At 30.7% G+C, this 13,033-nt stretch overlaps 1 protein-coding gene across 2 annotated transcripts in view; it reads left to right on the top strand.

Moving 5' to 3' along the window:
* The first annotated feature begins 297 nt into the window (after window positions 1-297).
* The window catches only part of LOC139781365 (pyruvate kinase), a 14,471-nt gene continuing 1,735 nt past the window's right edge, over window positions 298-13,033 (top strand). The window contains exons 1-5 of one of the 2 annotated variants that reach the window (XM_071720232.1): window positions 308-459; window positions 6,283-6,318; window positions 10,273-10,617; window positions 10,900-11,086; window positions 11,391-11,912. In XM_071720232.1, the coding sequence (XP_071576333.1) occupies window positions 6,292-6,318; window positions 10,273-10,617; window positions 10,900-11,086; window positions 11,391-11,912 (1,081 nt within the window). In that variant the 5' untranslated portion in view covers window positions 308-459; window positions 6,283-6,291. Of the gene's footprint in view, window positions 460-6,282; window positions 6,319-10,272; window positions 10,618-10,899; window positions 11,087-11,390; window positions 11,913-13,033 lie in introns of both variants that reach the window. The other variant, XM_071720231.1, reaches the window with a different exon arrangement.

The raw sequence follows: 13,033 nt of genomic DNA, 5'->3' as shown, positions 1-13,033 counted from the left end.
GGTACGGAATTAAACCTCGAGATTAGCCAATCAGAGCAATTCCGTTTTAGTTCCGTTCCGCTATTTCTCTCTCCATGGGGATGCAGCCTAACTTTTTCTCTAATGCGGAAACAGGAAAAGTGAAAAGTTTAACTATCTCTTTCTATTGATGTTGAATAGAAAGAGATAGTCACGTGAAACTTTTCACTTTTCACGTTTCCGTCCTAGGGGAAAAGATACATGATCGTATCCCCAGGGACCCCAGGTTCCTCTCTGGTAATACGCATGATCAGAATCACTAGGGAGTGGTGAGTAGTGACCTTCCGCGTCCTCAAAACGTCAGTTTATCACTCGCTATTGGATAGCTTGCTCCGTTGTCAGGTTCAGATTGTATCGTCGCCTCGTCGCTCGTCGATTTTTCGTTCACAACTCGATCTCCATTCTTGCTTCCCGTGCGTCTACCAGGCAAACGAGACAGAGGTAATCGTCACGTCTGATAACCTCATGTTATATCATAGATTTTCTTTTATATCGATTCTCCGCTTTTGGAAACAGCCGAACTTTCGATAAGCGAACCGCAAGATTTCAAGGTCGTCGAATTTTCAGGGAATTAATGTGGATAATGTTTTAAGTCACGGTCGAACTTTACATGCTGTCTTTCGACAGTACACGCGTGAACCAATATTATTAATTAATACGCTTCCCAGATAGCACAGCTGATCTTTATGAATTCATAAAGATCAGATTCAGATCTTTTTGAATTAATAAAAATCAGCTGTGCTATCTGGGTTCTTTGTTAATCTTGAGCTTAGATATAGTATTCGTCTTATAAGCAGCATAGGCATAGTGAATGAGTGAAAGAATATCGTAAAGTTTTTTGAAGAAACAAGTCAGAAATTTGTGATTCTCTGATGTATTTTGCAAATCAAAATAACCTTATATACTCCTATAATTCTCTTGTCATACATGTAGTTTTAAGGTCTTTGCACAATGCCAGGCAACAGGCAATAGGAACAGGAAATAACCAAAAATATGTTAATTACAACCTAAAAAATTCGAATGCTATGATTGATTGGCAACAGGCAATAGGCACAGAATTTTCAACGTGACAGAAACTCTGTGTCTATTGCCTGTGTAACTGTTTATTCTGCATTTATACATGATTTCTGATTTCTATTCTCTGTTCCTATTGCATGTTGCCTAGCATTGTGCAAGGGTCTTTAGGGATATTGATTTTTTAAGGCTTTTATTTTAGTCCACATTTATCAGATTGTGTTGTATATACAAACTAGAAAGGTTATTACCTCAAATTACCACAATGTTATTTTCAATTGTACTACATAACATTTGAATTAGAAATCTGATCAGAAGATCAATAACAATTGGAAATTTTATTTAGCTTAATTTTATTTGCTAAAAACCTGATAAATGATAACATATAAATTGATATTCAGTTACAAACTGATAATTAAATCAGTCTTTTGATTTTATTTGTATATTAATCTTTTTCTGTAAAAATTAAAAGTCTTTAATTAATTGCCCAGTAAGCAAGAAACATCAAGAAACATTTTAATTACATTACAGCAACATTTTAACATTAATGCAATGTAGTTGAAATGTTTCTTGACGTTTCTTGCTTACTGGGTGTGTATAGGAAATCGAATAAATCTTGATACGATTGGCAAGGAAATTATTTTTCATGTAAAAAACAGATATAGAATAGATTTTTTAAATTGATTGCATAATTATCGAGAAAAATTATTTTAAATATCAAAATAATAAAATAAAAGTATAAAAGTGAAGATATATTTCTTTTAGTTAGAGTAGTTAGACAAACGTTTTGTGTAACTTTAGAATTAATTCATAATTTTATTCAGTAAAAAATAAAGAAATAGATTTTATAGGATTATCTTCAAAATATAGACCCATATTCTGAACGCACTTTTATCGATAAATGCATTTATTTCTGAGATGTTATAACATATGTATAACATGAACCATAGCATCTGAGAAATAAATGCGCGTATTTATCGATAAAAGTGCGTTCAGAATACGGGCCAGTCTTGTAAATGTGTAGAGAGGTCAAGATAGTCTTGTAAATTCAAAATAATTTATTTTTTTAGTATTATTAAATATGTATAATGTGCCAAATGTGCTGAGAGATAATTTCTGTTTTGAGATTATGATTATCTCATAATATAGCATGCAGTACGTATAACTTAAGCTAAAGAGAGGGAAAGAGGAAACAAGATTAAAAGAAATAGTTGATAAGATCGCGAATTTTATTTTTGGCCACATATTTTTTAATATCTTTTGCGAATTCTTTTCTTTTTCTCTTTTATAAAGTAAAGAGGTTTATGTTTGAGTCTTAGCTGGGGTATTTTCCACGATATCTTTCACGATAAAATCGTATGTTTACGAAAATGTAAATTCAGTAGCATTAAATAGCAATAATATTAAATTATAGATACATCAATTTAGTAATATGAGATTACACTTTCAACTTTGGCATAAAATACCATTTCAAGATTAAATAATAATCGGTGCGTGGTTCAAAACACAAAGCAAATGCATATAATTTACGAAATTATTATTAGGCACAAGTTTCCACCCAATGGCAGAAAATGTAAATTTATTTCTGTCATATACATAGTAGTCACTATTTATCTATTAATAGAACTTATATTTTTCATTTTCTTTAATAATAGATAGAAACAGAATTATGATGAATATGAATACCTATATTATATAGATATATATTTAAATAAAACCTCTCTAATCATGGAACAAATAGTCAATCAAAATTTTGAACTATCAGTTGTACGATTAAAAACATCTTATTTCCTTACTTTCTTTTCAACGTATTCAATCTCTCTGTTTATTCAATATAAATAGATAATTTACGTTATTAAATTGTTATATTTTTGAAATATTGCTCGAAGAGATCTAGTATATTATTTCTAAAAATATTTGATTTCAATTTGTTTAACCATGATATTATACAAAAATATCAATAGAGATGTCACACAGCTAGAGATACAAGTAGGGTAGAGCGGGGTCAAAAGTAACGCGGGGCGAAAGTAACAACTCAAATATCTATAGTTAATACTATAGTTAATATCTATAGTTTATACTCAATACCCAGGCCGCAGGCGTTCTGAGACACGTTATAGCTTGTTCAGCTTCATCCGTTAACCAACAGACGCATGCGCATCTATGCCTATAACTATAGATATTTGAGTTGTTACTTTCGCCCCGCGTTACTTTTGACCCCGCTCTACCCTACATTGTTATTATTATATTTGGAAGATGGGAATAAATTCTCTGTATTAACTTTAATGCTGTATAGAGATCTTGATTTCTAATAACTTTCGAGAATTTATTTAGAAATTTATTATTATTTAAAAATTATTTTGTATAAGAATATTTTATATAAGAATAGAGATTTTTATTTACACATACATTTTATCGGTGTAAAAATGTATGTCGACGCTATACTAGCAATCGTCGTGAAGACCTAAACACAATACAAAGGTATAAGCAATAGGAACAAGGAATAAGACAGGCAACAGAAATAACCACATTTCAACTTATAATAAAACTGAGTCACTGTGATTAGTCAGATACAGGCAATAGAGAATAGAAATCTAAACGCGTCGGAAATTCTGTTCCTATAGCCGTTTCATATTTCATTAATACACAATTTTTTGTAAGTTGAAATGTGGTTATTTCTGTTGCCTGTCTTATTCCCTGTTCCTATTGCCTGTATTTTTGTTTTGTGTTCAGGCCTTGACGCGATTGACACTGATTGGAATTATGTAGATCAAGCTTGAAATGGCGCTATTACGTATATCAGCTGATTACTTGTAGAGACACGTGCTGACGCATGCTCTGAACGAAAACCAAACGTGATATCACATGAATGGGAGAGTGCAAGAAGCATATCGTTATTGATACTTATCTATAGACGTTACATATCGACAATTGAATATAGTGAGTAATGTAATACATAGGAACTTTTTAAATAGTATTTTCATATTTTTATCGAAAAAAGAGATATTAATTAATTAATTAATTAATTAATTCTGACATAATGATTTTATAAAAATTGTGATTATAATAAAATATTGATGAAATTCCGGTAACATAGAATATCATATCAGATATTTAAAATTCGAGTTTTTTGCAAAAATTGCAAAAATATGAGTATGCTTATAATTATAAAGCATATTTATGTATTTGATTGAATATTTTATACTAAATTTTGTACGTATTTCAAAGAATTTCATTTGAATAGATAAACTCCAAGAAAGTAGAAATCCCAGATGCATGCATCTAAATATTTATACCGTGTATTCTGAATAATTCTTAGAAATATTTAGGAATTTCGTGATTGGAAAACTATCGATCCCTTACACCATATATAAATATAGGTACATACAGCATGTATAATAAACCTCGGCGTGTATAATAAAAATGTTTTCATATATAAAAACATATAAATATTGTATATAGGTACAATTATATATAAAATATGTATATATGAAATAGAATATTATATACTACAATTGCAGTTTCAGCTTTTGTAGAAGAAACAATATAAAAGTTATTTTTCTAATTATTTTTCAATTATTCTTATTATTTTTTCTATACGGACAGAGATTATACAAGATTATATCTATTATACAAGAGGAAGAAAATATATACAGACATATTTTATATATAATTATATATATTTATATTTTTATATAAAAAATTTTTTTACCGGAGTTTACATAAAACACAAATGGAAGATATTTAGAAAGTACAATATTTTGCAATATTTCTCTCGATCATAATTGATATCCGAATGACGACTACCAAATGTGAAAAAATTTCTTCCAAATAATTTTTAAATCATTACTTCATATAAATTAATTTTATTTTATAATACTGAAAAGAGAATAATTTGGAACACAGGTAGAATTCATTTCTCTTTTCTTTTCCATCTTCCATATGTTGTATGGATACCTACTATTGTGTGCAAATTATAAATCCTCCTTTCAAAAATTTTTAGATTTTTCTCATGTAATTATTAATTTAATAAATAAACATATAAATTTTTAATAAATAAACTTTAACAAGATACATTTTCGTCGGAGTAGCAATATATCCAATTAGGTTACGCATAGAGATGTGCGATTTTACAATATATTGTTAGTATCGCGATTTTTTTCTTGAATCGTAATGCGATTATGCAGCTGGATTTTTAATCAAAGTCATATGCAATTTAAAATCGCGCTTGCGATCAAAAATCGCAAATGCGGCTTGAAATCGCACCTGTAATGAAATATTCATTCATTAAATATAAGAATACTAAAACGAAAATTATCTTACATGATTTTAAACATTAGACATGGTTCAATTAATCTATTCGAAATTTGTTTCTCTTTATTTATTTGTGAAAATTTTGTAGAATATGGTATTTAATAGTGTAGAACTAACAATGAGAAAAACTTAAAATTATTATAGACGCGCGCGTGTTTAAGATTTTATTTACAGCAAGATATGGAAGAGATACATATAGGCATTTTTTCATATTGTGAGTAAACATTTGTATATGTTTATATAATTAATTTAATATTTACTTCCTATAATTTAATTTAATAATTTCAAGTATCATTTTAATTATTATAATTATTTAATATTTTGTATAGTAAAATAAGTAAAACATTACAATTCAAAATTATATTATTTGTGATAAAAATTGTGATGCGATTCACGATAGGTATTACGTCGCAATCGCGATGTAAAGTTTTGTAAATCGCACATCTCTATAATTAGCATATAAAAAATATACGCATCTTTCTAAAGATCCGTCCTGAATATAGGGCAAAATAGTTTCATGCCATTTCGATCAGTTTCTTTTCTCGCGGTCTACGAAAATTATTTCGGCAAGCACCGGACACGATAGATGTCCCATTTGCCTCCGGTAGAGGATCCTATTTTCGGATCCCCCCCCGGGTTATCGTGAACTTCTCGCATGTTCTGGCCGTCGCCGTTGATCGCCCGATGCACTGCACCGGCATTGTCTTCGATTTTTCATTCCGTATCCGTCCGCTGTATCGATACTTCCGAGTGTCATCGACGACAGCAACGGTGACGGTGACGACGCTGTGTACCTCATCATGCCTCGTCGGCGTCGGCGATGCCGGATCGCCACATGCGCGCGCGACTGCTGCGATACGGAAGAGTCGTCGCAGCGGTGTCACCGCAAACGCATCACCGTTACTAATATCAGTCTTCCGTTTTTTCTTTACGCAGCCTGCCAAAATGGTTTGGATTACCGTCGATGATCAGGTACCGTCGTTGTATGATCGTGCTCGATCTTTTTTCTTTTGCTACGATTTGTTCAAGTTTAGATTAACTCTTAATTAAGATTATAATTTCGGTGAATTTGGATAGTTTCTAATTAAAAGTGGAAGGCTATCTGAACGTGAAAGAATCTCGATATTTATTTATAATATTGGAAACAATTTTTTTTTGTATTTGCAGCACGGAAGTATTTATTTCACCGAAATTATAATGGTTTTGATGTGTATCTTATTCTTTTTCCACTGCTTGGGTTTTTTTGTTTACGTATGCACACGTGTTCAAACGAATGAGTTAATATATTCGCATCGTATTTTAACAATTCTTTGCTCAAAATACGATGCATATAAAAAATGTATATGTTGTGATAAATCCTGCAGGTTTTATCCCATCCCCATCATGGTAAAAAAATTTTTGTATAAAAAAATTATATATAAGTATGTATAAAATATGTCTATATTGTATGTTTTCTTTCTCTTGTATAATTTCTGTCCCTATGTAGAAAAAATAATAAGAATAAGTGAAAATTAATTAGAATAATAACTTTTGTATTGTTTTTCTTACAAAAATAAAATTGTGATTGAATTATACAATATTCTATATGTAATCATATTGTATATACAATTATTACATTTATATATGGTTATATATGGATAATTTTTTCTCATTTCTTTAAACTTTACTTTTTTTTAAACAATGCGAAAATTGTCCTCTTAATAAATTTTTAATTCTCATTATTTTTGCTGTACATACAGAGATTATATGAGAAGAAGCAAGTATATATGAACATATATATGAACATATATTTTTATAATTACATATATCGCATACATATATACCTATATTTATATATGTTTTTAAATAACAAAATTTTACTGAAATACTATTGTATGTTACAACATATATCGTATTTAACATCGACTTAGATTTTTGATAGTGAAGATAGAAAATGCGTGTAGGTAAATATAATAATTTCATGTAATGTGTAAATTGATTGTATGGATGTGTGTAAATTAATCGATGAATTAATCGCTAAGTTAATTTTGCTTTTGCTTATACGATACGTGCGAATGTGTAGCGTTCGAAATGGAATTGTGGATCTAATTTCCGTACGTTATTTTATGCAGTACACTTCGAACCTTATGCAATTTACACAGAATAAGAACTGACGATTAGTCTTCCTTTTTTTCTCTCTGTAGCATTGCCAGTCTTTCAGTTATGAAATAAAAACTGTTGATTAAAAAAGATGTTTAAAATATCTTTCTTTATATAGGTATAAGGTAGAATTAGTCGATAATCATGATTACTGTTTTGGTTGTCAATTATTATCAATATTTATAAATTCATACTTAAAAAAAAAATTATTTATGATACTTAATAAATCACAGTTTTGCATGAAAAGTAGACGTATCCGAGTGTTTTTATTTTTAAATGACATTTTGTAGTAGCATGGAAAACTACATTATAATATATAATAGGTAGATATATAATGGGGGGGGGGGAGGGGTATTATAATGGTATAATAGTGTAAAGTGGATGGTATACTGTTACAGTTTATACACTTTGTTATTCTATTCTATTGTGAATGAAATAATCATACGATATCAGATTTTATGTTATTTTTGTAATGTTTTCTTAATAGTTATAATTAATTTTGTAACTATTTGCGATCATAGTGCTATGGTAATATCGATATTAATTATATATATTAGAATTAGATGATAGAAATATATTGTTTTCATAGCATCTAAAGTTTGCTGTAGGTACATTATATTACGAGCTGGAGTTCCGCATTGCAATTCGCAATTAATATCATTTATAGTATGAGACTATTTGAGCATTATACATCTGCGCAGCGTGCTAAAAGCGATTCCAGAAGCAGTGCAGTAAACGGCGTAGAATTGTGTCACCTTGCTAAGCGTTTGCTCAGTGTGGAAGTGAAGCGATAAATGAATGCATGCGTATAGACACACACACATAGAGTGGTCCAACAAAAATTTTCCACCCTATTTTTTTGTAACCGACTAATTTGTGCGAAATATATCGATAATGTATCTTTTGTACGGAGTTATAGAGATCTTATATGGAATCCGATTAGTGGTAGAAATTTTATTTTATCAGGTAGCGAAAAGAAAAAGATTTAACAGAAAAAAAATCAAATGACCTTGTAAGCCATTCTATCGGATCTTTTTCAAAAGATAGTCGATAAATACTATATAAACGCCGGAAATGTTTCAAAACGCAACAACTACATTATTATTGTATGGAGACTGGTCACTGGTGGAGGCATTTCGAACATTCATAAAAGTAAATTTTTCTGTAAAGTTTGAACTTTCAATTTTTAATACCTAGAACCTAGACTTCCAAATGCAATTTTCAATTTTTTAATACCTTGATTTCCAAACACTCGCCCAAATTAAAAACAAAATACAGTTGTAAAGAGAATTAAAAGACTTTTAAATAATTTAAACGATGTGTCACTTGGCTTAACGATTTATGATTTTCGAAAAAGTTACTACCCTAATCCAAGGATTTGACAGCATAGTTGTATCTATTCCAATTATATAATGCCCTTAAAAACATAATTGACATGTCTATATATTTCGCACAAATCAGTCGGTGAGAAAAAGCATGGAGTGGAAAGTTTTTGTTGACTGTATATAGCATAATATCATATATATCGTGATAAATTTATTAGTCTTATATTTGTTTCTTTTTGTTTTTTTTTCTTATGCATATATCGATACTTGATACATACATCAGAAAAATTTATAAGTTGGATATTTTGTAATTGAAACTGTTTTATAAATTTGGGAAAAAAATTTTCATATGTAATTATATGTATGTGAAACATGTCCAAACATGTTTAAATCTTTTTCTTATTATTTTACTAAATAAACCATGTAAAATACTTAGTATGTAATATGATTCTACAGCTATTCTTCCATGACGTCATCCTTCTGACGAATTGAATTTATCTGTCTTTTATCTGTATGATACTGATATGAATCTTATTCTCTGCTTGTTCGAGCTTTTTCGAGATTAAAATAATATTGTCGCAAAAATTATGATGCAGTCAAAACGTCTGTCTAGCATTGCAGACGAACGAAAATATTTATTATTATGTCAGTGACATAGACCAGAATTAAATATGAAATTATACTTTAAATACCAAATATAATTTTTTGGATTTGAATTTTTCCTAATTAGTTGAAGTTTGTAAGAAATGAAAAAATGTAATAATAGAAGAATCTCAAATGAATTCAAATGTTTATTGATTTTTGGTAAATGTAAGTATTTTTTGAGGATTTAACACCTCTCTAGCATGAAATGTAAAGTATAAACGTATTCACGTCATCATGAAATGTGAATGTTATTTCTTTCGCGATCTGTTATCTTCCGTCGCGATCAATTATTTTCCGTCTATAAAAGGCGTCTATTTTTGCAGCCAGAAGCTTCGGTGCTTCGGAATGTAAGAAGCACGTCTGTGCCGCAACTATTTTTGCTGTACATTATATGTTCTATTTGTGATAACCTATCTATAACGAGATGAGAAGGTCACAACTATATTAATTAATTCATCAATGTAGTGATCGAAAGCGTTCTAAAGAAGTAATATGGATCGCCGACTCACATGCATTCCTTGGTTTTATTTTGTTGGCAATAAGCTTTTTTTATGCATGTTAAATTTATTAATGATATTTTTCTATTGATGTTATTTATCATTTTGATTATTAATGTATTAACGTAATTAGTTTATAAATCTCTACTTATGAACTATAGTCTATACGATGCGCTGTGAATAACGCATACTCAAAATCAAGTCCAAGTTATGTTAAATTTTCTACAATATAATATTTTTTTACATCTAGCCGACAATTAACAATCTCCTAGTTTTATCTTTAGTTCGAATTTCTCCTGATCTCATTGAATTTTTTACAGATGGCTGGCAAGCCGGACACCCAGGCGTTATACGCCCAAAGTCAATTGGATCACATGTGCGCTTTGGATATCAACAGTCGAGTATCCTTCGTCCGTTTATCTGGTATTATTTGTACAATCGGACCTGCATCCAGATCTGTGGAGACCTTGGAGAAGATGATAGAGACAGGGATGAACATTGCCCGATTGAACTTCTCTCACGGATCCCACGAATATCATGCTGAGACCATCGCCAATGTTCGCCAGGCGCAAAAAAATTTGACTACCCGCGCTGGTATTAACATTCCTGTTGCTATCGCTCTCGACACGAAGGGCCCTGAAATTCGTACCGGTCTTCTAGAAGGCGTATGTGGTTAATATATCCTAGAGTCCCTCTAATCAGAGTTTGACCAACTTGACAGTTCTGGCAAAATTCTGCGAGAGAAGGATATATATTCATAACGCTTTTTCTTTCTCTCTTATATCTTTTTCACTTTCTGTTTCTCTTGCTTTTGCCAAGAAATGGCGAAACAAACAAAAGTTGCTACCATATGGCCAGACTCGGATTATAGAGGGACTCTAATACATCCAAAATATAAAACATTAGTGTGATGGATAATATTTATAAATCTTATCGTTTTATAATAGGGTGGTTCAGCTGAAGTTGAATTGGTTAAAGGCCAGACTTTTAAACTGTCCACGGACAAGGCATATATGGAGAAAGGGAATGCTCAGGTTATTTATGTTGACTACGAAAATATCTCCAAGGTATTAAAGGCAGGGAATCGTGTATTCGTGGATGATGGCTTGATTTCTCTCATTGTTACTGCTGTCAGTAAGTATCATTCATATGTATTTTTCTCCTTCTCTCTGTGCGTATATGCTTGCGTGCATACGTGTGTAAAATAAATTACTATTAAAATTATTTTTTGTTTTTAAATATATTCTAAAAATTGCAGTTGTTTTGAAAATATAAAATTCAAATGTTGCATATTTTTCAATGTATGAAATAGTATTGATAATTTTAGCTTAAAGCTACAATTTTGATCTACTATTATATGTATCTCGATAATGAGAAATATCAATATAACGATGGAAAATATTATAAAGAATGTTATCTGATTTATCTTATTTTTTAGGTCCCAATTTAATCTCAACAACCGTTGAAAATGGTGGTACGTTAGGCTCTCGCAAAGGTGTAAATTTGCCGGGAGTGCCGGTGGATCTTCCAGCAGTATCAGAAAAAGACAAATCTGATCTTCAGTTTGGTATTGAACAAGACGTCGACATGATATTTGCCTCTTTTATTAGAAATGCTGCTGCATTAACTGAGATCCGTGACATTCTTGGTGAAAAGGGTAAAAACATCAAAATTATATCGAAGATCGAGAACCAACAAGGTATGACGAATCTCGACGAAATTATCGATGCATCTGATGGCATCATGGTAGCGCGTGGTGACTTGGGAATAGAAATACCACCGCAGAAGGTATTTCTGGCACAGAAGTGTATGATTAGCAGATGCAACAAAGTTGGCAAGCCAGTAATTTGCGCCACGCAAATGTTGGAGTCTATGGTGAAAAAACCACGTGCCACGAGAGCCGAAACTTCAGACGTTGCTAATGCTATTCTCGATGGTGCTGATTGCGTTATGTTGTCAGGTAATTTATTTTGATATATTGATATTAGAAAAATTAAGAATAGAGCAAAATGATAAAATAATAGGTAGAATATGAGAAAGAAAAAATAAAAGCATATGCATATAAAAACATGTAAAAAATGAAAGAAAAAGAGAAGAAAGACATATAATACGATAATAAGCTGGAAATACATGTGACTAAAAATGAAGACCATAAGCTTTATATTAAGGGGACCATCTGGTTTGGAGCGCTAAAAAATAACGATTTATATATTTTTTTTGTGAAAAAAAAAACGATGCTATATCAATTTCATGTTTGTACACATATTTTATTTATACGTTATAGAATATCCATTATTATCTATGAATTTTGATATACAAAAAGAAACATAAAATTGTCGAGATATCTACATGGGCAGTAGATGTGCCCATATCTACTGATTTTGTGAAATTGCAGAGTTAAAACAAGTCATTTGAAATAAAGAAAAAGTTGATTTGTGATTAATGATAAACGCATATGCTAAACTTATTAAAATTATAAAAAGTTGCGAATTGATAAAAATATGCCATTATGAAAAAAAGTTTATTTTTATACCATTATTTTTCTCATTAAATTGTCAAAAAAAATATTATTTTTCAAAAATTTATTCTTTTGTTAGGTAAAATAGTTATAATTTCAATATATCAAAAGCCCAAATCATTGCATTGGGTGCGTTCAGCCGATACTCCGCTAGCCTAGCGCACGTAAGCAGCGAGCGCTTTGCTACCATTTGCTACGGAAAAATTTGGCTGGACAGAAGCGCTAGTAGTTAGCGGTTTTTAGCGGTTGGTCGTTGCAAATCAAAACCGCTACCAAACGAGCGACTGCTCACGATTGCTAGGCTAGCGGAGTATCGGCTGAACGCAGCCAATGAGCTGTTTTCTCTCTACACTATCCAGCAATTTGACAAGATCAATGTAGACACGTCTATTGCCCGTGTAGATAATTTTATGTTATTTTTGTATATTAAAATTCATGATATTCTATAAAGATATTCTATAAAGTATAAATAAAATACGTAGAAACATGATAGCGCTAACCGGTTGAAAAAAAGTATAAAAATCGTTATTTTTTAGCGCTCCAAACCAAGTGGTCCTCTTAAG

Source organism: Temnothorax nylanderi, unplaced genomic scaffold (assembly GCF_030848795.1).
Source record: "Temnothorax nylanderi isolate EJ_2023f unplaced genomic scaffold, tnyl_v1.0 TNYL_tig0331_pilon, whole genome shotgun sequence".
NCBI lineage: Eukaryota > Metazoa > Arthropoda > Insecta > Hymenoptera > Formicidae > Temnothorax > Temnothorax nylanderi.
The sequence above is the reverse complement of the archived record's forward strand: the minus strand, read 5'-3'. Positions and strand labels throughout refer to the sequence as shown.